At 37.1% G+C, this 27,559-nt stretch overlaps 1 protein-coding gene and 2 long non-coding RNA genes across 33 annotated transcripts in view; 2 read left to right on the top strand and 1 right to left on the bottom strand.

Annotated features, from left to right (window-relative positions):
• Positions 1-10,387, bottom strand: part of LOC144329952 (uncharacterized) — a 38,478-nt gene extending 28,091 nt beyond the window's left edge. The window contains exons 1-2 of the long non-coding RNA XR_013395705.1: positions 10,163-10,387; positions 7,518-7,948 (exon numbers count right to left, since the gene is read on the bottom strand). This is a non-coding gene — a long non-coding RNA (uncharacterized LOC144329952). The remainder of the gene's footprint in view (positions 1-7,517; positions 7,949-10,162) is intronic.
• Positions 1-27,559, top strand: part of MYO9A (myosin IXA) — a 306,752-nt gene that overhangs the window by 139,950 nt on the left and 139,243 nt on the right. For 20 of the 31 annotated variants that reach the window (XM_077939666.1, XM_077939680.1, XM_077939662.1 and 17 more), the window contains 3 exons: positions 5,521-5,662; positions 13,637-13,832; positions 27,286-27,405. In XM_077939666.1, coding sequence (XP_077795792.1) covers positions 5,521-5,662; positions 13,637-13,832; positions 27,286-27,405 — 458 coding nt within the window. The remainder of the gene's footprint in view (positions 1-5,520; positions 5,663-13,636; positions 13,833-27,285; positions 27,406-27,559) is intronic. The other 11 variants (XM_077939675.1, XM_077939671.1, XM_077939672.1 and 8 more) reach the window with 1 other exon arrangement.
• LOC144329957 (uncharacterized) lies at positions 19,911-22,095 on the top strand. The gene is made up of 2 exons (XR_013395710.1): positions 19,911-20,039; positions 20,177-22,095. It is a non-coding gene; the product is annotated as an uncharacterized LOC144329957 (long non-coding RNA).

Below are 27,559 nucleotides of genomic sequence, written 5' to 3'. Positions count from 1 at the left end.
ATCATCATAAAGCTAGTCTTATGTAGCTTGCATATGAAGCATATCAGCTGCTTCATCTGGGTGGTTCTGCTTGGCATTTCTCGGGAGAGTTGGGCAATCCTCCTTCCTAGAGTAAAAAGATCATACAGTGGCTTTTATCCAGTCCACTATGCTGGCTGTTCCCTTGGGAATAACCTCCTTTGTGTCTCAATCATGTATAGATGTCTGAGATTGCTTTAGTAGTGAGCTGTGTGTCCTACATCAACCCAAACATGTTTTCCACTGTAGCATTTAAAACCAGAGCTACTTCTCCTAATGTAGTTACTCTCATAATCCATTTTAGTAAAGATTCTTTAGGAAGCTAATGATATCAATCTACAAAATGGAAATATTCCTTCACACTATGCCCTCCAGTTTCTGTAGTTACTTCGTTTTGCCCTTCTTCCACATTGACTGCCTTCTTGGTAACCACATGTCTCAGAGGTACTTTGTTGTCCCTGCACAATTCTGTCCTTGGAGGGTGTCTTTGAGGCTAGCAGCCTGAGCTCAAACAGACTAAGATCTGAGCTTGATCCAGCTTCAAGGACCAACACAGTACTTTCTTTAAATTTCATTTTAGCTATTATAAATAACAATAATTAAGGGATTATTTATTTATAATAGCTAGTTTTATGGCTGTTTATTTATAACAGCCAGTTCATTTTTTCTTATTAGTTTGCATTTCCTTATGCAGCCAGTGAACCAGTTCCCCAGGAGTTGGAACCATCTCTAAATTCCACTGATTACTTTTACCTTTAATAACTGAGCATAGCAACTATGGCTTCATACCTTGGGTGACCGTGTGGCCACACCAGAACAAAGGTTTCTCATCTTCTACCCTTTTATCCTTTTTCTTCCCAAACCACATGTTTCAGTGAGCCAGGGCCTTTTTAGCAAATCTCACTTCTCTGACACCAGTTATTTGGGAAAAACATTAAAACCATGTTTTCCTCTGCTCGCACACCATAACAGTCAACATGAAGACATCTGTGACCAAATGTGTGTGGGGTTTTCCCCTCCAGCAAGCAGTGGACACCAACTGGGTATCCTCTAATTCAGATTTGATACTATCTACCTGGAGCTAGCATCAAATCCCACAGATCGAGGACTCAGTCCCCAAAACTGCACCACACCCCACCTTCAGACACCAGTGAATAGTCTACTCTTCCAGAACTTCTGACCAACCAGCTTCTCCTTGAGTTCAATTAATTTGCTGGAGTGGCTTGCAGAACTCAGGGAAACACTTACTTAGATTTACCCCAGTGTATTATAAAGGATATTGCAAAGGATACAATGAAAAGATGTGTAGGGCAAGGTATGGGGGAAGGAGTAGAGAGTCTCCATGTCCTTCTTGGGTACTCTACCTTTGAGGAACACCCATATGTTCAGCTATCTGGAAGCTCTCCAAGTGCTGTCCTTTTGGGTTTTTATGGAGGCTTCATTACATAGGCATTATTGACAATGGTGTAGAAATGTGATTGGACAAAAGAACATGATCTTATACTGATAGACTGAGTGGGAAACCCAGCAAGGCCTGTCTGTCCAGATTCTTCTTGGCTTCTTGTGCAGCATTTTTTCCTTCAGAATATGGAGAGGAGGGACCTTTTCTGGAATGAGGGTCTTTTAATCTGCAGTCATATTTGAGGCCTCCCTTGGGCAGGTAAAAGGGGAACAGAAGAAGGTTAGAGAGAGAGATTCTGTTTCCCGAGGCCTGCTCCTGAGGCCTAATGCACCCCAACATTATAACAGAAGACTCCATCAAGGGCTGTGGGAGTTATGAGCCAGGAGCCATGGATGAAAACATATATGTATATAATTGTAGTATCACAACTGTATATATCAAAACTACCCTTGGCAGATCTCATAATATCCTTAGTCCTCAGTTTTCTTACATGCAAAAGGCAAATGACAGTGATAAATGTTGATGTTCTGTCCTATATATCTTAAGGTGTTTGTAAACAGCAACTGAGGTAGTAGAATTACTTTCCTTTTTTTTTTTTTTTTTTTTTTTTTTTTTTTTTTTTTTTTTTTTTTTTTGAGACAGGGTCTTGCTCTGTAGCTCAGGCTGGAATGCCGTGGTGCGGTTATGGCTCACTGAAGCCTTGAATTTATGGGCTTGAGTGATCTTCTCGCCTCGGCCTCCTGAGTAGCTGGGACTACAGGCACGTACCACCACATCTGGCTAATTTTAAAATGTTTTTTTAGATACAAGGACTCAACTTTGTTGCCCAGGCTGGTCTTAAACTCCTGGACTCAAGCTGTCCTCCCACCTTAGCCTCCCAAAGTGCTGGGATTACATATGAGAATCACTGTGCCTGTCCTGTCATTCTTTAAACAAAATTTCATTGAATGCACATCTTATTATACAAAGACTATAATTTCCTGACCAGTTGCTACTTCACATAGATTTTAACCCAATAATGAGAATGTCACTTTTTTTTTTTTTTTTGAGACAGAGTCTTGCTCTGTCGTGCAGGCTGGAGTGCAGTGGTGCAATCTCGGTTCACTGCAAGCTCCGCTTCCCGGGTTCACGCCATTCTCCTGCCTCAGCCTCCCAAGCAGCTGGGACAGGTGCCCACCCCCACGCCCGGCTAATTTTTTTGTATTTTTTTAGTAGAGATGCAGTTTCACTGTGTTAGCCAGGATGGTCTCTGTCTCCTGACCTTGTGATCCACCCGCCTCGGCCTCCCAAAGTGCTGGGGATTACAGGCATGAGCCGCCAAGCCTGGCCGAGAATGTCACTTCTTTGCTATGACCTGAAAGCTACTGGGGTTAAGCCATGTGGCCATAAATTTCAGGGAGATAAATTCTGGCTCAATAAAATGAAGAACTTTATAATTATTAGAGCTGATTGGCAGCTGCTTTAACAATTAATATAATTTCCTATTATTATAATTACTTTGCATCATCTGTCAGCATATTGTTGTGGGTAGGATACTAGACTGAATAACCTTTTTATGAGTCAGTCCTGTAGTTATTACCTGTCCTGGTAAAGAATCTCTGTGCTTTAACATTCCAGAAGATGCAAAGGCATGAAATATTTTTTCTCTGCCATTTACGTGTAAAAAAACTAGATTGAAAATAAGTTAGTCACATGTGGGAAGAACTATTTTGGGACTTACCTTGAGTATTTTTTCTCTAAAAATATTTTTTATAGGGAATATATAATGTCAAATATATCCTTAACTGTGTTCTTCATGCAATGTGTTTGTAGTGCTCTAGGTGTATGGGTTTAGAATCAGAGGTCTTGGTTTAGCCTTTCTCTCCTACTTAATGGCTGTATGATATGGGGCAGGTTACTTAAGCGAGATTCTGTAGGATGTAGGGTGGCATTGAGGAAGGAGGAATATTGTGTCAGATTTACATATGAATAGGATGTTAGGAATATTATCAATCTTCCCATAGTATTGAAAGTGTCATCTTCTATCAGCAGCAGTGGACCACTTTGATTCTTGTTAGAAATGTAGAATCTCAAGCTTTCATTCCAGATCTGTTGAATCAGTCTACATTTTAACAGTGACTGAAGTTAGGATTAGAGCATTCATTTAGGGCAGCATTTTGTGAATCTTGTCTGCTTATAAGAATTACCTTGGGACTTTGTAAATACCACTGATGCTAGGTCATCCACCTAATCAAGTCAGAATTGCAGTAGGTGGGGTCCAGGCATTGGTAGTTTTCAAATCTCCAGAAGTTCTCCTGACACTACCCTGCCAGACAGTCTTTGGGGAACACTAGGTTAAGAGCTTTGATATGAGCAATAACGAATGATTTTCTTTTGTTCCTTTTTTTTTTTTTTTTTTTTGCCTGGTAATGTAATGGGTATCCATAAATGTCTGTTGAATACAGGAACTTTCCATTGTTTTTAGTTTCAAGTAAAGACTGTTTTCTTGTCTGTCTTCCTTCCTTTGAAAATTTCTATTATCCATTTAAGAGTAAGGGAAAATATATCGTAAGCTTTTCAATTACTCAGATGATTAGAAGGCAAATAAACCTTGACCTAGAGATGATGAAGTGAGCATCCTGCCTTAAGAGAGGCACACTGCTGTGAAGTAGTGAGACATAGGTTTGCAGAGGTTGAGTTGGCCTATGCTTAGGAGCTTGGAGTCAAGTCTTTTTGCTTTGGTGATCTATGCATTTCGGAGCAGAAGGGAAACGATTAAAGCAATATTATAGGAAAATTTATTTTGATAATATGCTTTGGTGACTTGAAAGAAGATTAGTGAGACTGTTAATAGGAGCTGTGCTGTTGTCTCTGTTTGAAATAGTAAGTTATATTCCATTGTAAAATGGCTTTAAAGTTTTGGAGTGAGCTAGACGGTGGAGATGTTTTGAGGAAGAGATATTATTTGAATACAAAAGCAGGCCAAGGTGACCAGGAAAATATCAGTGTTGGCAACATAAAGTCGATAATGTTTGTTTAATCCCTAGAGGATGCCTGCTGTTGCTAGATGTTTTTACTAGTTTTATTTAATTCTACTGGCACTGTGATAACTGTTATCTCATTTTGTGGGTTATAAGACCTCTTCTCAAAGAAGGTTGCCTAGTTTGCCCCAGGTCACTGATAGAATGAGTAATCTAAACTATGATTATCTGATGCCAAAGGCCATTCTCTGTATGGTTTGCAGTGCATACTGTGTAATTAACTATGTTTGTTGTAATTTTGGAATGATTTTTGCACGTTAGATTTGTATTAAGCAACTTTACAACATCATGTCACATTATTTTTCATATTTCAGCTACCATTAAATGAAGCTATTTTCTGAAACTTTCTTTCTCCTTTTTTGTCAATGATATTTTCTCTATTTGAAACTCTTCCCAGCCTTTAACATCACAATCTTAACACCTCCTATGTCCTGTGTGAACCTTTTCATTATTTACACCATTAATAATTTTTTCCTCTTTTGAACTTTTGTATTTCCATATTTCCTATTATACAATTAAATAATAGATATTTTTTGTGTGATCCCTGGATATTAAGTGCTCAATTGATCAATACAGTCAATGAGTACAAATAATAATTGGTATAGTAAAAAAACGGCTACTTATTTATGCATGAAGGAATAGGAAGTCAAATAATTTTTATGGACTTTTAGGACCTATAAGAATCGAGATATTGTTCTCTTATTTGGAAGTTGTTGGCCCCAAAGAGTATATGATTTGGATTTTATTTTCCTTTGGGTTTTACAGTAGTTCAGAACAATGCAATCTAAGCTAAATATGTGATGAGTTAGTTTCTTGGTACTGCTACTTGCAAAGTATGAGTATAGGCAAATCATAATTTTTTATTCCTCATCTGTAAAATAGTAATACCAATATTTATTATTACTTTTTAGCTTGTTATGAGAATCAGATTAGATAATATAGGTGAAAACTTTTGTAAACTGCTTTATGTGTAAGATGACAATGTAATTATAATGTACTTTGAAAAGGACTGTACTAATTACCGTATCTTTCTCATCTTTCTGTAGTGTTATTTTTTCTTTTTTCTTTTTTTAAATTCAGCTTTCCACAGGCTACAAATCAAACATTGCTAGACAAGTTTAAGCATCAACATGAAGATAATTCTTACATCGAATTTCCAGCCGTGATGGAGCCTGCTTTCATTATAAAACATTATGCTGGAAAAGTAAAATATGGGGTAAAGGTCAGTAAATTTCTCACTGAATATGCTTACAGGGCAGAGATGAGTTCTTAACTATGAGACTGTCCCTAGCACATTGCCCTCTTTGTAGTTTGTGGAGGCTTTTGATCAGTAATAACTGGAGATACTTTATAAGGATACTATTAAAACTTAGATTCTGCTTTTCAGCACGTTACTGTCTTAGGTAAGGTAATATTTCTGTTGGTTTCTGCCTGAAGATAAACCTGATGTTGTCAGTCGATCCCGATAAACTTTTTAGATCTGAAAGAATAGATTGTATCTCTATGTCTCAAGCTCACTGGTTTATCCACATAACTTGTTGAATTTTTCCCTTCTCTGCACTCATAAGGTCTTCATGTCTCTATTCACCATTAGGGATTTGTGAGTTTGTACTTTTCATGAATATATTGAAACCCTTAACTTTTGTGGAGTGGAATCTTCATAATTTTGTCCATTTCTTGTGTAATTTGTGAGTCTGTGATTCTTCAACTACTTGATGTTTAAGCCTGCTATTTAAGGCATTTTAATTTCCCAGGTAAGGCAGCTGATGATATGGAGAATAGTGGAATTAAATGTTTTCTCCTGGGTCTTGAGTTGAGTGTCTTAAGATCATTTATTCATCCATTTTTTGATTTATTTAAGAAGTATTTGTTGAACACAGAACATGTGTCAGACTCTGTGCTTGGTGTTTGGAGTGGATCTAATGATAAACTAGACAGATGTATTCCTGATTCTCTATACACATATTCATACATATGTGCATACATACATATTGTGTGTGCATATATATGTGTATCTATTTATATGACATAGATAAATGGGCTATGTGTTATAAATAAGTGAATGGGTCCTATGAGAGAAAGTAGTAGTGGATTTTGAATTTGTGAATTCATGAACACCTCTCTAAGAAACTTAAATTTTGAGAGATGACCTGAAATAAATGTTACCTTGATGAGGAGTTTGGATGATGAATATTATAGGCCATGAGATAGGAAAGAGTTTGATTTGGTGAAATAATTGAAAACAGGTAAGTGCTATTGGATTATGATGAACTAAGGAGAGTAACATGAAATGAACTTAGAGAACAGACGGGGTTATTGTTCAGGGCTTGTAAGCCAAGTTGAGTTTGGCTTTTATAAAAATTAGTGGCACTGTGATATTATTTTAAGCAGAGGATATGACTTATGTTTTTAAAAGATTGCATTGATTACCTTGAGGAGAAGGGATAGCAGAGGGTACGAGTGGAATCTGGGAGATGAGTTAAGTCGCTTTTTTTTTAATTGAAGTGAAATGTTGAGGTAAACTGAAGCACTGGAGTGGCAGTAGAGGTTGTGGGGGATCCAGGTGATTATGAGATATATTTCTGGGGGTAAATCATCCACGAACTTTATTGATGGACTCTCAATGAGTAAGTGACCTCTGGCTAGAGCTGATGGGTACTTTGTAGGTACCATTTCCAACGATGGAAGATACTGAGAGGAATGGATTTTAGAAGAGAAATTAAGACTATAGCTTAAAAAGTAAAACAAAAGAAAAGCTTGACCTATAGAAAAACTTGAGGATATTGTGCATAAAGTGCACAAATAAAGTGTTTAAATTTCTTTCATACCCCTTCCCAATCAACTCCCCTCAGAGATTACCACTACCGTAATTTTTATCATTCTTAATTTTATTTTTAATTAAATTTCAGATAAATAGAATCATACACACACACACACACACACACACACACACGCCTGGGATATTCATCCACATTATCAGATAGGTTGAAAGTAAAAAGATGGAGAAAGGATAAAAGCTGGTGTATATTATTTCAGGCCAGGCCAGGCATGGTGGCTCACACCTGTAATCCCAGCACTTTGGGAGGCCAAGGTGGGTGGATCATTTGAGGTCAGAAGTCTGAGACTAGCCTGGCCAATGTGGTGAAACCACATCTCTACTAAAAATACAAAAATTAGCCAGGCATGGTGGTGCATGCCTGTAATCCCAGCTGCTGAGGAGGCTGAGGTAGGAGAAGTGCTTGAACCTGGGAGGAGCCGAGATAGTTGCCACTGCACTCCAGCCTGGGAAAGAGAGTGAGACTTGTCTCAAAAAAAAAAAAGAAAAAAAAAAAAAAAAAGAAATTGTAGGACAAAATAGACTTTAAGACCAGAAATATTACTAGAGATACAACGGGACATATTATAATGATAAAAGGGGTCAGTTCAACAGGAAAACATAATCACTAAATGTTTTTTGTTTTTTGTTTTTTTTTTTTGAGATGGAGTCTCATTTCGCTCTTCCGCCAGGCTGAAGTGAAGTGGTGTGATCTCGGCTCACTGCAACCTCCGCCCTCCAGGTTCAAGCGATTCTTCACCTCCTGAGTAGCTGGGATTAGAGGTGCACTCCACCACTCCCAGCTAATTTTTGTATTTTTAGTAGAGGCGAGGTTTCACTATGTTGGCCAGGCTGGTCTCGAACTTCTGACCTCAGTTGATCCACCCTCCTTGGCCTCCCAAAGTGCTAGGCTTACAGTCATGAGCCACTACGCCTGGCCAGTCACTTGATGTTATATGTAGTTAATGACTGATTCAAAATATGTAAAGGAAAAGGAAAGCAAAAGTAGACCTAGATAAGTCCACCATCATAATTGTAGATTTCTTTTTCTCAACATTTTTCTAAGGAAAAAGAAAAACACGTAAAAAAAAAGAAAAAATTGTGGATTTTAACACATCTCTCTTAGTAACTCACAGAACAAGCAACACGAAATCAAACAACATTGTTAAACAGCTGACCTAATTAGCATATCATAAAGATAACTTAGAAAATCATTGGATATTTAGAAATTAAACAAAACTCTTCTGAATAACCCATGATTCAAAAAAGAAATGACAATATAAATTACTTTCAATAAATTATTAAAATTATGATATTTTATACTGAACATTAATGAAATACAGCATATCAGAAACTTGTAGGATACAGTTAAAGCAATGAATGTAGGAAAATTTATAAATTTAAATGCATATGTTGCAAGAGTTGAAAAGTGGTTATCTAAACTTTTTTTTTTTTTTGAGACAAGAATCTTGTTCTGTCACCCAGGCTGGAGTGCAGTGGTGCGATCTTGGCTTACTGCAACCACTGCCACCCAGGTTCAAGCAATTCTCGTTCCTCAGCCTCCCAAGTAGCTGGGACTACAGGCTTGTGCCACCATGCCTGGCTAATTTTTGTTTTTTAGTTTTTTTTTGAGATAGAGTCTTACTCTTTCGCCAGGCTGGAATGCAGTGGCGTGATCTCGGCTCACTGCAACCTCCGCCTCCTGGGTTCAAGTGATTCTCCTGCCTCAGCCTTCTGAGTAGCTGGAATTACAGGCGCACGCCACCACGCCCAGCTAATTTTTTTTTTTTTTCTAGTAGAGATGGGGTCTCACCATGTTGGCCAGGATGGTCTCAATCTCTCCACCTCGTGATCCGCCCACCTTGGCCACCCAAAGTGCTGGGATTACAGACATGAGCCATCGCACCCGGCCAATTTTTGTATTTTTAGTAGAGATGGGTTTTTGCCGTGTTGGCTAGGCTGGTCACGAACTCCTGGCCCCAAGTGGTCTGCTCACCTCAGTCTCCCAGAGTGCTGGGATTACAGGTGTGAGCCACCATGCTTGATCGAAAAGTGGTTATCTAAGCTTCTATGTGAGAAACTAGGAAAAGAAGAGCAAATCAGACTCAAAGGAATTAGAGAAAGGGTGTAAAAATAAGACCAGAAATCAGTGCAATATAAAGCAGACATTGAACAAAGAAATCAACTAAGCCAAAAGTTAGTTCCTTGAAAAGATAACAGAAAATAATATAAGTTAAATGTAATAGGAAAATAACTGATAATATAAACAAATTTATAGATTACAGATACCAGGAATGAAAAAAGAGAACTTTACTACATACCTACAGATATTAGAAGGATATGAACATATTTTGTCAGGAAATTTGAAAACAAAAAATGGATAAATTCCATTAAAAAACATTTTACCAAAACTAACACCAGAATAAATAGAAAAACCTGAGCATTCTGTTGGCTAAATAATTTGAATCAGTAGTTCAGAACTTTTCCACAAAGGAATTCCCAGGCCCACATGATTTTACTAGTGAATGCTTCCAAACGTTTAAATATACTACTGGTCTTATACATTTTCTTTCAAATTAGACATACCCTTTAAAGATGTGTTAATGGATCTCAAGAAATAATACAAAAGATCTGATCTGGAGATACACATTTGGGCTTCATCATAAAGATAGTGTTAATTTAGCGTCATAACTTCACGCCTGTAATCTCAGCACTTTGGGAGGCCGGGGCAGGCAGATGACCTGAGGTCGGGAGTTCGAGACCAGCCTGATCAACATGGAGAAACTCCATCTCTACTAAAAAAATACAGAATTAGCCAGGCGTAGTGGCATGTATGCCTGTAATCCCAGCTATTCGGGAGGCTGAGGCAGAATTGCTTGAACCTGGGAGGCAGAGGTTACAGTGAGCCAAGATCAAGCAATTGCACTCCAGCCTGAAAAACAAGAGCGAAACTCTGTCTCTAAATAAATAAATATATAAGATAAAATAAAGTCATAACTGTGGTTCTGATCACTTGATCTAAGAGGGTTGAGTGAAGAAATGAGTGCACAGCCCGGTGTGGCGGCTCACTCCTGTAATCCCAGCACTTTGGGAGGCTGAGGTGGGTGGATCTCTTAAGTCCCTGAGTTCAAGACCAGCCTGGGGAACATGTCAAGACCTAGTGTCTACACAGAATACCAAAGGTTAGCTGGGCATGGTGGTGTGTGCCTGTAGTCCCAGCTGCTTGGGAGACAGAGGGGTAGAATTCACTTGAGCCCGGGAGGCAGAGGTTGCAGTGAACTGAGATGGTACCACTGCACTCCAGCCTGGGCAATAGAACAAGACCCTATCTCCAAAAACAAACAAACCTAAAAAAGAGAAATGAGTGCACACTATTAAGCCAACCCTTGAATTTCCAATATGAACTACCAATGAGAACTTAGAAGGGCAGCATAGGAAGCAAATAGTAAACCACAAAGTATGTTCTTGTGGAAACTAGAAGAGAGATTTTGAAGAAGAATGATATGGTCAGTTGATAATGTACTTAGAAATCTAGAAATGTGAAGACAGACTGTTTCATTTTGAAAATGAAGGTCAATGGTCACTCTCAACACTTGACACTCAGCATTGAAAAGAATCCTAGATTTTTAGGTTGCATAGTGTAGTTATTAATAGGAGTAGGGCAGACTGGTGTTTCAGTTCCTACCACTGGTACTTACTGTCTCTTTGCCTTTTGGAAAGCTGCTTTACCTTTCTGTTTACTTATCAGTAAATTATGGCTTATGACTATGTCTGCTTTATTGAGTATTTATTAGAATTGGATAGCAATAAGTTATGTAAAACACATAAAGTTCACGCCTCACAGCTTGTCTGCTATCAGTAGTTATTAGCTGCTGATTATGGTGTCAGAGGTTATTTGGATTTGAGTACTCTTATTCAGTTTTTCTAATTTTCTTTTATAATACATATGTTTGCTCTAAGGGTATGTAGGGACAAGCCAAGGACCAAAATTCTGGGCTTGTTTCCTGTTTTTCCTTGTTCTCAGGAGAATAAAGAAGAATTAGGAAAGGAAAGCCCTGAAAGTAATAGGATGAGTGCAAGCTGACTTCTGTACATGAGGATAGATGATATAATACTAGGTGTATTTCTCATAGAATTCTGAGTTAGAGATATTCTATGAAGTTGTACCAACTTGGAGTGATTTACTTACCAAATTTTTACTCCTTGCATTTGGTAAGATTATAATCAATGCCTATGCTGTAATATCAGTCTGGGCCCTTGTTCCCACAGTGGAAGTTTACTCTCCCCATTTAATTATGGTGCATTTTAACCCATTTTCTTATGTTCTAGCTCCTCCAGCTGCTGTTCTTTGGTAGATGGTTGTTCCTGCCTATTTACAATCCTTCTTATTCAGCTTTAAAAATCTATATGCTGGCTGAGCACAATGGCTTAACACCTGTAATCCCAGCATTTTGGGAGGCTGAGGTGGGGGAATTACTTGAGGCCAGGAGTTCAAGACCAGCCTGGGCAACATAGCAAGACTCTTTCTCTACCAAAATAAAAAAATTAGCCAGACATGGTGGTGTACATCTGTACTCACAGGTACCCGGAAGGCTAAGGCAAAGGATTGCCTGAGTCCAGGAGTTACAAGCTGCAGGGAGCTATGATGTTGCCAACTGTATTCCAGCCTGACCTGAAGAGTGAGACCTTGTTAAAAAAATAAAAAAATAAATAAAAAAAAATAAAAACTATATGCTGATAATAACCAAATATATTTTCTGAAATCTCCCTGGCACTCCAGACTCACAAATCCATTTGGTTATGAGTGTATGTTTTTGAGCCCTTGCTCTTCCACTTATTGTGTAATAGGAGCCAAGATATTTCACCTCTCTCTGATTCAGTTTTCTCATCTATAAAATAGGAGTAGTAATATCTATCTGAAAGGATTATTAGGAGTATTAAATGATATTACATGAGACAATACATGTAAAATGTTTAGAAGAGTACCAGATACATACTAACCTCTAAGTGTTACCTACTATTATTATCCTCACTGGCACAAACTTCTCTTGGACAAAACTGATCTCTTGATCTTCATTTCTTATCCTCATATCTTTTCTTTCTCTAGTCTTCTCCTTATCAGTATATGGCATCTCCATCCACTGAATACCCAACCCCAGAATATAAGTTTTAACCTGATTTCCTCATTTTCTCATCACACCCTAATTAATCAGCAGATTTTTTGCCTTTACATGTCCCAAATATAACTATTTTTCATTTCTGCTGTTACAGCTGACCAAATCCAAGTCACTAGCAGTTCTTATCTGGTTTACTTTAATATCGAGCCTTCTTTTTTCCATTCTTTCTTTGAATAATTCATTTCCTATGCAGCAACCATGTATAAAACACCAGTTAACTCATGTCGTTACCTTTCCAGGGCTTTCCTTTATACTTGAATAAAATTTGAACAAACAACTGAAGTTCAGAGTCTAAATAGCCTATTTATTTATCTAATCTTCCACTACTTTCTCCTTGTTCCCAATGCTCCAGCCTGTGGTTTTTATTGCTTTTCTCCTAACTTGTCCAGCTTATCATCATCTATAGGTTGTAGGTGTTACCCTTGCTTGCTCTTCCCAGTCTTCTCATCTCTGCCTCCTTCTTGTTATTCAGCTCTCCTATTGCTGTATGTGATACCTCTTTGGAGAGGCTGTCCCTGACCAGAGTTTAACAAGCTGCTATAAAATTGTAGAATATTTATTCTAATTTACATGTATTATAGAAATCAATAGTTTTAGGATTGAATGAGACATTATAGAAGATACCCAGTCCAGTTAGCTACCTGGAGCAGACATTTCTTCTATCTCATTGTTCAACCACTGTTCAAACATGTCACTTGGGTTAGTCCATTCTCATGTTGCTATAAAGAAACACCGAAGGCTGGGCAACTTATAAAGAAAAGAGGTTTAATTGGCTCACGATTCTTCAGGCTGTACAGGAAGCAGAGCACTGATATCTACCCGGCTTCTGGTGAAGCCTCAGAGAGGTTTTACTTGTGGTGGAAGGCGAAGTGGAAGCATGTATGTCATACGGCAAGAGAGAGAGAGAACAAGAGAGAGGGAAAAAGAGATGGAGAAGTAGGAGTGCCACACTTTTAAATAACCAGATTTTGGTGAATTTAGAGTAAAAACTCACTCATTACTTTGAGGAGAGCCCCAGTCCATTCATGAGGGATCTACCTCCATGACCCAAACACCTCCCACCAGGCTCCACCTCCACCATGGGGGAATCACATTTCAACATGAGGTTTGGAGGGGCAAGCATCCAAAGTATGTTATCACTCATCATCTTGTTTTTAATAAATTTTTTTTTCCCATAAGTAACACTGGTACTTTTTTCATGTAGGATTTCCGGGAAAAAAATACAGATCATATGCGCCCAGACATTGTAGCTCTTCTGAGAAGCAGCAAGAATGCATTTATCTCTGGGATGATTGGAATTGATCCTGTAGCTGTTTTCCGATGGGCAATTCTCCGAGCTTTTTTCAGAGCCATGGTTGCTTTCAGGGAAGCTGGGAAAAGACACATTCACAGAAAAGCTGGTAAGTGGCAGTTATTAGTATTCTACCATACTTCATCTTTTTTTTACCTTTCTACTTCTCCACAAAAAGGAGCAGAATTCTTGCTACGAGATTCTCAAGGACAAAAATCCTGGTTCTGTAGTCAATCTAGTGTCATCTCTTAACTGATTTGTGACTAGGAACAGTTTTTCTTTTCTGTAGAAGAGAGTTATACTGCCTTTAAAATTATGAGGATAAAGTCAGAGCATATGTTCATGAAGTGTTCATTTTCTTTTCCTTTACTCTTAGTTCATGGATTTTTAAAAACTTTGAAATTTAGAAATAGATAAAGCAGGATACTTTTTCTGTATGCCTCCCGCTTCAATCATAAAATCTCTCATCTCACGTTCTGTGGGAGGACAACTTCATAAGCACTTTTGGCCTACTGGAAACCAAACTGTTGTTTGCTGTAGCTCTAAGGTAGGGCCATTGCTGCATAGTGAAGATTTTGTGATACATATGCAGTTGAGATTTATGCCTTTCGGTAGAAATGTTATAGGGCTCACCTGTGCATTCAGGACTCCCAAAGCGACTTATGTGGCTTTTTGGGATGTGCACTAGTAGTAAAACTTTTAAGTTTAGCTTTTAAATGTTTGAGACAAATAAATATATTTGAGAGAGTGTATTTCTAAAAATATATATAAAATAATTGAACCTAGTTTCTGTTTTTTCAGATTGTAAAGTATTTGAACTGGTCTTTGTAGATATATAGGGAGAATTATAGTTTGAGAAATAAAAGGACTATTTCAAACCTGGTTTGCCTTTTACAAAGTGATTTCTAAGAGATTATCTTTATAAAAAGTTTTAAGGAAATTTTTTTTTCTTTAAGATGCTTTCTTGTTTATTATGACAAACTTTTAATCAAGAAAACCACTCAAAATTGATTAGTATCCTGCTAAGACATAATTAAGAGAAGAAACTTTTCTTGTATTCACTATCAAAGCCTATTTACCTTATTCACATTATCTGTATATTCCTTTGGCATTTAAAATCTATTATTTGTGAAAGCTAGTTGTTACATATCTGTTATTATCAATATGGGCAATGACATGCAGTGTTATTAATGATAAACCTGTATTTTCTCTACCTTGATAAAGTCTAGATTCCTTATTTTCTAATCTTGTTTTCCCTTCTGGCTAGTACAGAGCTTCCATATAATAATCTCTTTCTGAAAATTTATATTCAACATAACATGCGTATAGAAAAGTACACAAAGCAAAAATGTGTAGTTCAGTGAAGTATCACAAAGTAAACACAACCCTGGAACTACCACCTAGGTTAAGAAACACAACATCCCAGCTACCCAAAATTTCCTCTTGGAAAAAACTTTAAAAGTTCTACTTTTTATAAAGGAAAACGAAAACTCTGGTTTGTTTGCATTTTGAGGCCTGAGCAGATTCATTTCTGAAAGTAATTGTTTATATTACAATATATCAGTGTCAATGCCAGCATTCACCCTAACATTTTATTTTCTCCACACCGCTTCCTACCTACTCTCTTTTGGTAGGTTTAGGATAAAAACATATTATAAACTTGGAACACTGTATCACTGTAAAAACTAACAGATTGTACAAATGGTTTAAACGGTAGATCCAGAATTTTTATAATGACCATAAATATTATGCAGTCATATTAAGATGAAATGGGAATTACAGATTAAGATGAAGTAGAAAATATGAAAGGCAGAAAAGGTGAGGTGACCAATTCTAGATGTTGGATGAGAATAAGAGGGCAAAGATAATACTTTCTAAAGAAGAAAGAAGATGTTAACCTGCAGAATTACAGTGTATTTTTATTTCCTTTGATGATATCTTAATTAAAAACTTCAGTGGACTCTTAGTTAATTGTCAAGAAACACCCTGATGGTAAACAGGTGTGTTCACCAACAATACCCTGGATTTCTTCAAGGAATTCCCTGACATTCTTTTCACCAAGCCAACTGAGCACAAATTATGATATCAAATTAAAATCTACTTTTTACTCTTATTATTGTGTTCTTTTTTTTTATAGACTTTCATATTAAAAGACACAATACCATTTAAGGCCTTTAAATCAAAAGTAATTCAACTATTTTTGAGAAAATGTTACTATAATTGCAGAATGTGTATTATGGTGATCAGGCTGTTGGAAACCATAAAATGTTCTTAGTGGAGTCACATCAATAGGCAGTCTCAGTGAAGCTGCATGTTGGCCCTGCTGAGAGGTAGAATGAGAAATGGCAATGATTTGTCTGGTCAGCAGTGAGACAGTAGAGAACAGATGATCCAGTTGTATCATCAACCTTGCCTGTGATTTCCTCCTCATAAATAAGGAAGAGCCCAGAGTAGAGAATACTATTTAAGGATCATGAAGAAGATATAGCAGAAATCATAACCTGACTGGGAATTATACAGTATGTAGAACTGAGTACAATGATGCTTTATTTGATTCTTTTGGAGTTATTAATAAATAAAAGTATAGCCAAATAGGAATTTAGTCTAAAAAGGCTAGGCAAAGATGGGTAATTCAGCTGTGCCATCAGGATGAGACATGAACAAGAGGGTCCAAAGTATTTTTCAGTTTCTTCATCTACAAGGAGAGAAGCTGAAACCCTTTATATAGTGTCTGCAGATAAGAGAGCTTTAAGGGTTTCCACAGAACCTGTTTTTCTTCTTCATCCCACTGAATAGACTATGTGACTCTGATGTACTCCTGTTTGTTTCTGTAAGTGGGAGAAGTGTTCTAGTGACCATCTATTTTCAAAATTGACCAGATACTAAAATTGATTTGGGTATCACCATAAGTCTAAAATCTCTATGCTGTACTTTGTACACAATTCTTCCTAGTACTTAATAGATTTAAATAAACTTTTGTTAAAAAAAAAAAAAAAGACTATTTTTTATAAATCACTTCTGTATTGGTCAGTATAGTAGGGCAATTAAGAATAAGGATTTTGGATAGACATCAGTGAAATGGTGGGGTAAGGACCTCTAAAAATTTTCTCATAATAGCAATGAGAAAATGGGCAAAAATTGTCAAAACAACTTTGTCAGAACCCTGGAAATTAATCAAAGGCTCACAGTAACCTGAGAAGTGTTTATGTAAGAAAAAAGGCTGAATATCGTAAAGCCAGTGTACTTTGTGGCATTTTAACATGTAATGTTCACATCCCTTCCTCTTCAGATCCATGGTAGCCTAGAAAACCGACAGCCTGGATCATGGTGGAAATCAGCAGTGTGGCAACCACTTGGAGGGAATAGAAGCAATTTGAGCTCCTTCAATGCCCCATTCCCAGAGAATTTTCATTATTCCACCTACGGGGTGATTTCCTGAATACCCTACTTACCACACTGTCTTTGTTTAACCTCACTTGGAGTTTGCCCACTGCGAACAGCCTTTAACCCCCAGGGGCATTGTGCACAGCAAACAGAATAGGTTGTTGAACATCACAGCTGCCTGTGGCAGTAGGCAACAGTTGAGACAACCAATATCTTAATCAAAATGCTTAAAAGGATGAGCTGGAGAATGAGATCTCCATATGACCTTGAAAAGTTCCAACATATTCCTGGGCATCTAGATGGCTGTGCGTATATATGGGGTTGTGTACATGCTCAGGACTATGTGCATTCTCAAGAAAGACCAACAATGTCCTGATTGCTTGCTGAATAACTTTAAGGCTCTGAGCAAGCAGGAAGTGAAGGCCAAGGCAGTTTATAAGCTCCCTAGCCAAGTGTCGAAGGTGTGCCTCAACTCACAGACATTGACCATTGAAAAAGCCTGGGAGACTTACTCGTTTTTAGGCAGGTGGTATGTCTCTCTTCAGTCATTGCCTGACCACTAAGCTAACTGAGCAGAGACTTGAATGGTCACATGTGACAAAGACAAACCTTACAGAATTAGTTCAGGAAAATTGTTTTTAAAAACAACTACAAGGTTGTTGTAGCAGTGGCTCACACCTGTAATCCCAGCACTTTGGGAGGCCGAGGCAGGTGGATCACAAGGTCAGGAGTTCGAGACCAGCCTGGCCACCATAGTGAAACCCCTTCTGTACTAAAAATACAAAAATTAGCTGGGTGCGGTGGCAAGTATCTGTAATCCCAGCTACTCGGGAGGCTGAGGCAGGAGAATTGCTTGAACCCGGGAGGCGGAGGTTGCAGTGAGCCAAGATTGCACCACTGTACTCCAGCCTAGGTGACAGAGCCAGACTTCATATCAAAAAAAAAACAAAAACAAAAAACAACTACAAGAGACAGCAACAACAGCAAACCCTAGGGATGAGGGAAAATCTAATTTCCAGACTTACCACATTATATTATTTAAATAACACAAAATTATGAAACATAGAAAGTTTGAACTATACACAGGAAGGAAAGAATCAATAGAAACCATCCTCATGGAAAGCCAGACATTGAATTTAATGAAGACTTTAAGCTATTTCAAATATGTTCAAAGAGCTAAAGCTCACAACAATGTCTGAGGAGTTAAAGGAAAATAGGGAATATTACTAAAAAGATAAAAGTTACATATGTGTAAATATTTATGTCAGTAAATAGTTAAATATGAAAGACAGTATAAATGTATTTTTTTACATTTCATAACTCTTATTTTCCCTCCAATATGATTTGGAAAAAAATATAATCACTGAAATGAAATATTGGCTAGAGGAGTTCAACAGCAGATTTGAACAGATAGAAGAATCAGTGAATTTGAAGACAGATAATTGAGATTATCCAGCTAAAACAACAGAAAGAAAAAAGAATGAGGAAAAATGATCAGAGCCTCAGAGACCTGTTAGATATCATCAGGCATACCAATTTCTGAGAATCTAGAAGGTAAGAAGAGAAAGGAGTAGAAACAATATTTGAAGAGATAATGGCCATAAACTGTTCAAATGTGATGAAAGAATATTGCCTGTAACTCCAAAAAGCCCAGTGAATTATAAGGAGAATTGATTCAAAGAGATCCAAATTCAGATACATCATAGTAAAAGTGTCCGTGTCCAACGACAAAGAGAGAATATTTGAAAGCAGCAAAAGAAAAGCAACTCATCTTATACAAACTATCTTCAATAAGATTAACAGCTGATTTATTATCAGAAGCCATTGGGTTTCCTATTACAAACTTGATATGTAAATTTTTTTTTTTTTTTTTGAGACGGAGTCTCGCTCTGTCGCCCAGGCTGGAGTGCAGTGGCCGGATCTCAGCTCACTGCAAGCTCCACCTCCCGGGTTCACGCCATTCTCCTGCCTCAGCCTCCCGAGTAGCTGGGACTACAGGCGCCCACCACCTCGCCCGGCTATTTTTTTGTATTTTTTTAGTAGAGACGGGGTTTCACCGTGTTAGCCAGGATGGTCTCGATCTCCTGACCTCGTGATCCACCCGTCTCGGCCTCCCAAAGTGCTGGGATTACAGGCTTGAGCCACCGCACCCGGCCGATACGTAAATTTTTTTAAAAACAGAAACCACTGGGGCTAGATGGTAGCAGGATGGCATTTGAAGCTCTGAAAGAGAAAAAGACTGCCAATCAGGAATTCTGTATCCAGCAAAACTATCCTTCAAAATGATGATGAAATTAAGATATTCCCAGTTAAATCAATCCTGAGCAATTTATTACTAGCAAACCCGCCCCACCAGAAGTACTAACGGGAGTTCTTATGGTTGAAATGAAAGTACACTAGACAGTAACTAATGCATATGAAGAAATAAAGACTGTCATTATTGCCAACTACAGGAAGACAGTATATAAATACATTTTTTATGCTCTTTTCTTCTAATCTAATTTTGAAAGATAACTTGCATAAAGCAATAATTATAATTCTTTCCTGATGGACATACAATTTTGAAGACATAATTTTTAGGACAATAACAGTATAAAGGAGTAGGGAGGGAATGGAGCTATGTGGGAGGAAAGTTTTTTTTATATACTATTGAAATTAACTTGTTTTAAATCCTGACTAGATTCTGTAAGTTCAGATATTAATTATAATTCCCTTGGCAACCATTAAGAAAAGAACTAAAAAGTGCTATAGTAACAGAAATAACAAGAAAATTAAAATAGTGTACTAGGAAACATCTTATTTATTTATTTATTTGTTTATTTAGAGATCGAGTCTCGCTCTGTTGCCCAGGCTGGAGTGCAGTGGTGCAATCTTGGCTCACCGCAACCTCCACCTCCCAGGTTCAAGCAATTCTTTTGCCTTAGCCTCCCAAGTAGCTGGGACTACAGGCACACACCACCACACCCAGCTAATTTTCGTATTTTTAGTAGTGATGGGGTTTCACCATGTTGGCCAGGCTGGACTTGAACACCTGACCTCAAGTGATCTGCCCACCTTGGCCTCCCGAAGTGCTGGGATTACAGGTGTGAGACATGATGCCTGACTTAAAACATCTATTTAATAGAAAGGAAAGCAGTAATGAGTAATTGAGAAACAAAAATGTCTTAATATGTGAAAATTAAACAGCATACTTCCAGATAACCAATGGGTTGAAGAAGAAATCACAAGATTAGAAAATACTTTGAGATGAGCGGAGGCAAAAACAATACACCAAAACTGACGGGATTCAGCTAAAGCAGTTCTAGGAGGGAAGTTTATATCTTTAAATACCTACATTTAAAAAAGAAGAAAGATCTCAAATCAATAAGCTAATACTCTACCTTAAGAATCTGGAAAAAAAAAATGAAGCACATGGAAGGAGGGATGTAACAAAGAGTAGATCTGAAATAAACGAAGTAGAGAAAACAGTACAGAAAACAAAACCGTGTTGGTTTTCTAAAAAGATAAATGAAATTGACAGACCTTGAGCTAGACTTGACCAAGAAATAGAGAAGACCTCAATTTACTAATTTCAGTAATGAAAGTCGGGGGGGCAATTTTATTGAATTTATGGAAGTGAAAAAGGATTCTAACAGTATGAATGGTTATATGGCAACAAGTTAGAACCTAGTTGAAATGGACAAATTCTTGAATACAAACAACCAATACTTACTCCAGAAGAAACAGAAAATTTGAATAGGCCTGTAACAAAGAAAGAGAATTTGTAATAACATCCTACAAAGAAAAGCCAAGGACAAGGGAATTCACTGATGAATTCTTCCAAATATTTAAAGAAGAATTAACACTAATCCTTTGTAAGCTCTTCCAAAAAACAGAATATGAGGGAATATTTTTCATACCATTTTGTGAGGCAGTATTACCTGGATAGCAGACATCACAAGAAAAGAATACCACAAACAGATATCCCGTATATATATATACACGCAAAAATCCTTAACAAAATTCTAACAAATGGAATCTAGCAACAGATAAAAAGTATTATACACCATGACTTATTGGAGTTTACCCAGGAATGCAAGGTTGTTCAACTTATGAAAATGAATCAATGTAATAAAAACCACATTAATAGAATAAAAGATAAAAATCACATCATCACCCTCAGAGACACAGAAAAAAGCATTTGACACAAGCCAACACATTCCTACAAAGACACTGAACAAATTGGAAATATAAGGGAAGTTTCTCAACCTGATAAGGGAATCTGTAAGACACCCAAAACTTACATCATACTTAACGGTGAAAGACTGAATGTTTTCCTTTTCCGCTAAGATCGAGAATAAGACAAGATACCCGTTTTCACCTCTTCTGGTTAACATTGTCCTGGAGGTTCTGACCAGGGCAGTTAGGCCAGAAAATGAAATAATTTGAAAGGAAGAAATTATTTAGGTTACAGGTGATGTGATACTGTGTATAGAATATCTAAGGAATCTATAAAATCATAAAGCCAATAAGTGAGGTCAGCAAGGTTGTAAGGCACGAGATCAATATGCAAAAATAAGTTGTATTTCTATAGTGTAGCAATGAACAACCTGAAAACAAAATTAAATCGGTGCTCATTTACAGGAACACCAATAATAATAAAATAGTTATGATTAAATTTAACAAAAAGAGTTGCAAGACTTGTACACTGAAGACCACAAAACACCTTTGAACAAACCTGAAGAATACCTGAATAAATGGAGGGATATCCTGTGTTCATGCATTTGAAGACTTAATATGGTTAAGATGGCACCATGGCCCAACAAATCTACTGATTTGATGCAGTTTGATGCAGTCCCTGTCGAAACCTCCGCTGCCTTTTTGTAGAAATTAACAACCTGATCGTAAAATTGATATGGAAAGGGATCTGGAAATGCAAGAACAAATTTGGAGGACTTGAACTTCCCAATATGTATTAGGCAATGGATTCTTCCATGTAACAACAAAAAGACAAAGGACAAAAATGGATAAATTGTACTTCATCAAATTGTAAACTTTTGTGCTTCAAAGAACATTATCAAGAAAGTGAAATTACAGTCTGCAGAATAGTAGAAAATACTTGTAAATCATATATTTGATGAAGAACTGGCATCTAGAATATATAGAGAGCTCTTATTACCCAATAACAAAAAAGAAACCAATCTAATGTGGGCAATGGATCTGAAAAGACACATGCAAATGGCCAGTAAACACACTAAAAGATGCTCAGTATCGTTTGTCATCAGGAAAGTGCAAATGAAATCAATAATGAGATAGCCATCACAACTACTCGGATGGCTATAATAAAAGATAGGTAATATCAAATTTTAGTGAGGATATGGAAAAATTAGAAGTCTTGTATACTACTGATGGAAATGTAAAATGATGTAGCCACTTTGTAAAACGTTTTGGCAGTTCCTCAGAAAGTTAAATATAGAATTATATTTGACCCACCAATTCTGCTCCTAGGTATATACTTAGAAGAACAAACTAAACAAAATGTGTAGACAGATATTCTTCACAACATCTTTCTAATAGCCAACAAGTAGAGACAACCCAAATGTTCCATCAACTGATGAATGGATGAACAAAATGTGGTATATGTATACATGGAATGTTATTTGTCCATAAAAGAAATGAAATACTGGTACATGCCACAATATGAATGAACCTTGAAAGCATTAAGATATATATATATATATATGTGTGTGTGTGTATATATATACAAGTGTATATGTATATATACATATGTGCTGCATATATGTATGTATATACTAATACATATGCTACACACATGCTACATGTATATGATACATACACACACACACACACACACGCACATATATATTTTTTGAGACGGAGTCTCACTCTGTCGCCCAGGCAGGAGTGCAGTGGTGCCATCTTGGCTCACTGCAACCTTCACCTCCCAGGTTCAAGCAATTCTCTTGCCTTAACCTCCCTAGTAGCTGGGACTACAGTCACTCGCCACCATGCCTGGCTCTTTTTGTATTTTTAGTAGAGATGAGGTTTCACTGTGTTGGCCAGATTTTTTCTTAAGAGCCGGGTTTCGCTGTGTTGCATGTGTTGGCATGCAGTGGTGCTATCACAGTTCACTGTAGCCTCAAACTCCTGGGCTCAGGTACCTTCCTGCTTCAGCGTCTCAAGACTCTGGAACTACAGCACATGCCACCATGCCTGGCCTTTTCTTTTTTTAAGTTTGTTTTTAGACTTGGGGTCTTGCCGAATTACCCAGGGTGGTCTTGAACTCCTGGCCTTAAGTGATCCTCCCTGCTCAGCCTCCCGAGTGTCTGGGATTACAGGTGCATGCCGCCATGCCTGGTTCTCATTATGATATATCAAAGAAGTACAGTTTCCATATTTGTAATATGGAGTCATATAATACTCTATATTACAAAATGGAATATTGTATGATTCCATTTATGTGAATTGTCCAGAATAAGCAAATCTGTAGAAACAGAACTTAGATTAGTGTTTGCCTAGGGCTAGAGGGTCAGGTATGGAGCTAAGAGACAGGGAGAGCGATAGAGAGTATGGGTGGCTTTTTGTATGATCAAAATGTTCTAAAATTGATTGTGGTAATGTTTATGTAGCTTCATGCATTATACTAAAAGCATTTAATTGTATACTTTAAATCAATGAATTGTTTAGTAGGTGAGTTGTATTTCAATAAAACTGTTACAAACATACAAAAAAGAATATTCTAAAGTGCTTTTATTCATAATAGCTTCCAAGTGTTCATCAGTGGAAGAATGGATGACCAAATTGTGATATACTCCTACCATGTAACATTACTCAGCCATGAAAAGAAACAAACCACTGATAGAATGAATGAGTCACAAAAAATCCTGAGCAAAAAGCTACATATGAAAGAATATATGCTGTGTTATTTCTTTGGTTTAAGAACAGACAAAATGGCTGGGCCCAGTGGCTCATGCCTGTAATCCCAGCACTTTGGGAGGCCGAGGTGGGAGGATCACCTGAGGTCAGGAGTTCAAGACCAGCCTGACCAACATGGAGATACCCTGACTCTACTAAAAATACAAAAAATTAGCCAGGCTTGGTGGCACATGCCTGTAATCCCCAGCTACTTGGGAGGCTGAGGCAGGAGAATCACTTGAACCCAGGAGGTGGAGATTGTGGTGAGCCGAGATCGCACCGTTGCACTCCAGCCTGGGCAACAAGAGCGAAACTCCGTCTCAAAAAAAAAGTAACAAATTGTGATAAATCAGAACTTGATTACTTCTGGTGGGATCAGGGGCAAGGGTAGTACTGATAGGAACGGAGATAAAATAACTTGGGGATTGTGATAGAAATGTTCTCTATCTTGATTCAGGATTTTGTGGACGTAAACGTTTGTTTAAATTCATCAAACTGAGTACTTAAGAAAAGTGTATTTTATGTTTGTGAAATAGAGCTTTTAAAAAAATGGCCTTAAGGCTTTGAGTTGACATTACAGAAACTTTTATAGGGCCAAAGATATTGTAAGGTCTGAATGATACTTTGGAGCTGGGATTGAGCCTCTGTTACATAGTCCGAGTCCTTCAAACCTTCAAAGTTATGGAACTTTTCTGTCACTAAAAAAATTGTTGAAAAATGCTGGTCCTGCGTAAGAAAAAACGAGGAACCTTAGCAATCTGTGTTAGGCCTTAGATAAGGTTATAAAGAAGTTAGCTTTAAAAAAAAATCAATGCCCTACATCTGCACCATATGTGAGTATGGGTTCTGAATTTATACTTTGTGTTTGGTGCATAATGTCAAACTAAGAAATTATCATCAAAACCAGTCCAGCAACTAGCATAAGCAAATACTAAATAAATCTCTTTTAAGAGTTGATGATCAGTAGGCCGGGAGCAGTGGCTCATCCCAGCACTTTGGGAGGTTGAGGCAGGCAGGTCACGAGGCCAGGAGATTGAGACCATCCTGGTCAACATGATAAAACCCCATCTCCACTAAAAATACAAAAATTAGCTGGGCATGATGGCACACCCCTGTAGTCCCAGCTACTGTGGAAGCTGGGTCAGGAGAATTGCTTGAACCTGGGACATGGAGGTTGCAGTGAGCCGAGAGTATACCACTGCACTCCAGCTTGGTGACACAGTGAGACTCCGTCTCAAAAAAAAAAAAATAGTTGATGAGACTCCTTAGAAAATAATCCCCACTGAAAATATAAACCATCCTAGGAAACCAAACTACCTTGGAAGGGGTTTGGTACATAAAACAAGGAATATCACTTTAAGATTTAGAAATTATATCATAAAACAAACAAGGAATATCACTTTAAGATTTAGAAATTATATCACAGTCTGGAAAACAATGTTCAAAATTATAAAAAGGTATAGAAAGCAGAATGAAAGAACAGGAGAGAGGTTAAAGAAACTAATCTAGGCATGGTGGTGAGACAAAGCAGTCACAGATACAAAAATACCCATATTTAAATGGCACTGCCACCATTTATTAGATGAAATAGAAAATAGAGTTTGGTGGTTGTAGTAATGTTGACTGATTTTTTAAAACTCTACATAATAATTTAGTGTATTTTAATATCTTGAGCTCTTATACAGAATACTTTAACACATAATATTCTTGAATTATTTTTGACTAGCAGATTATCAGATTAGCTGTTGAAAGGCATGATTGTTTAGTGATAACTTGTTCAATTTACAATTTGAATGGAGTCTGACTAGAACTCACTGAGTGTTTTTTCCTCAACTGGTCCCCTTCAGCTGACTGCCAAACCAAGTGCTGTGGAGTCTGAGGCCTAAGCTTTCTTTCTCCAAGCAGTCCATCAAGGGGGATTACTGGTAATAATGAGAATAGAGTATTTTTATCGAGGTATCTTTTGAGTAAGAAATGAAGTTAAGCTCAGTTATACTTCTCTTTTTAAAACATTCAACCTTTGTACCTATTGACTTTTTGTATTGTACAAATAATATAGTATTTTACTAGTTTAGTTACTTTTTATTATGAAAAATATTTCAAATTCACTTTATTTTTTAAAAGCCTGTTTCTGTGTATAGTATTATATGATTTATGGTATTAGATTCCCTCTGCATTGCTATATATGGCTGCCTATTCTCTGCATATATAAATTCAATTTAGAGAATTAGAACGAGACTAAAATATGCCCTACAAACCTCTTTGAATCAGTATGAGACTGTTTAACTTTTAAACTTATTCTACTATGAGATTTTTCCAAAGATTGTTCTCTTGTATCTCATTCCTAATTATACAGTAAAATGCAGTAATAGAACTTCAGTTCATTTTAATGTGTTACTTAATTTGCCTCTATGTTATTATGCACTTTGTCTTCTAAAAGCAAACTTACTTAAATTTGAACATTATACCCTAACTCCAGAGGTGATCTCTGAATAAATGATACACAACCACCACTCTAAAGCCTGGAAACTCTTTATTGCTAATATTTATGGCACTCATCTCCCATTCACTTTATTGCTTAAGTACTCACCTTAAATAACACTGATCTGGGGCTTTGGTCTTTACTTGAATGTGCTCTCTTCTTTTTTTCACTGGTAGCTGATTTTTATCCTACTTTCCTAAGAATTGATAATGAGGTACAGATTCTTCAGCTTTGTTTTCAAATTTGTAATTACAGAAGTGCTGCTGGGCTTTCCTGCTCTATGGTGCTTTTCTTCATATTTTCATTATTGACACACTTGTTGAAATTCCTACAAGTGTGGTTAATTGCAGGTTTGTGAAAGAATTGTTTAACTTTCAGTAAATTATTTTGGGTATATTTCTCTTCGGGGTTCCATCAGTGTTGCCAACTATATGTTAATTATGTTTGAGACCTGATAAAAATGAGTCTATTTTTAAAAAATAAATCTTACAAATTGCTTTTGAATTTTTGCTTGTATTGAGAAATTTTTAATATGGTGTTAACTAACAATTTTTTGAGTACTGAAAAAGACACTTTGAATATCTGAAAAGACCTTTATTTTTTCCTATTATTTTTAAGCATTTTCCTCAAAATAATTGGACATTCACATATAACCTCTATTATTTGATACATTTTTATACACCCTTAAATAGTTGGCAGCATTGTCCTTGATTCTCTGTTGGTTTGGGCTTATATAATGTCTTTTTCTTTTCTCCATTTTTTTTTTTTTTTGCTTCCTAAGGACATGATGATACAGCGCCATGTGCAATTTTGAAAAGTATGGATAGTTTTAGCTTTCTCCAACACCCAGTCCACCAGAGGAGCTTAGAGATTCTGCAGAGATGCAAGGAAGAGAAGTACAGTAAGGCTACAAATCCTGATAAACTGTTATCACATATCCATTTGGAAATGGAAACCAGGAGCATCTTACACCAGGGTGGGATATAGATTTCACAGGCAACATGGCCTCCATAAACCTCTGAGCAGTCTTTGAATATTTCTGTTGAGTCTTCAGT

Source organism: Macaca mulatta, chromosome 7 (genome assembly GCF_049350105.2).
Source record: "Macaca mulatta isolate MMU2019108-1 chromosome 7, T2T-MMU8v2.0, whole genome shotgun sequence".
In the NCBI taxonomy this organism is placed as follows: Eukaryota; Metazoa; Chordata; class Mammalia; order Primates; family Cercopithecidae; genus Macaca; species Macaca mulatta.
This window is presented reverse-complemented; position numbering and strand designations above follow the sequence as displayed.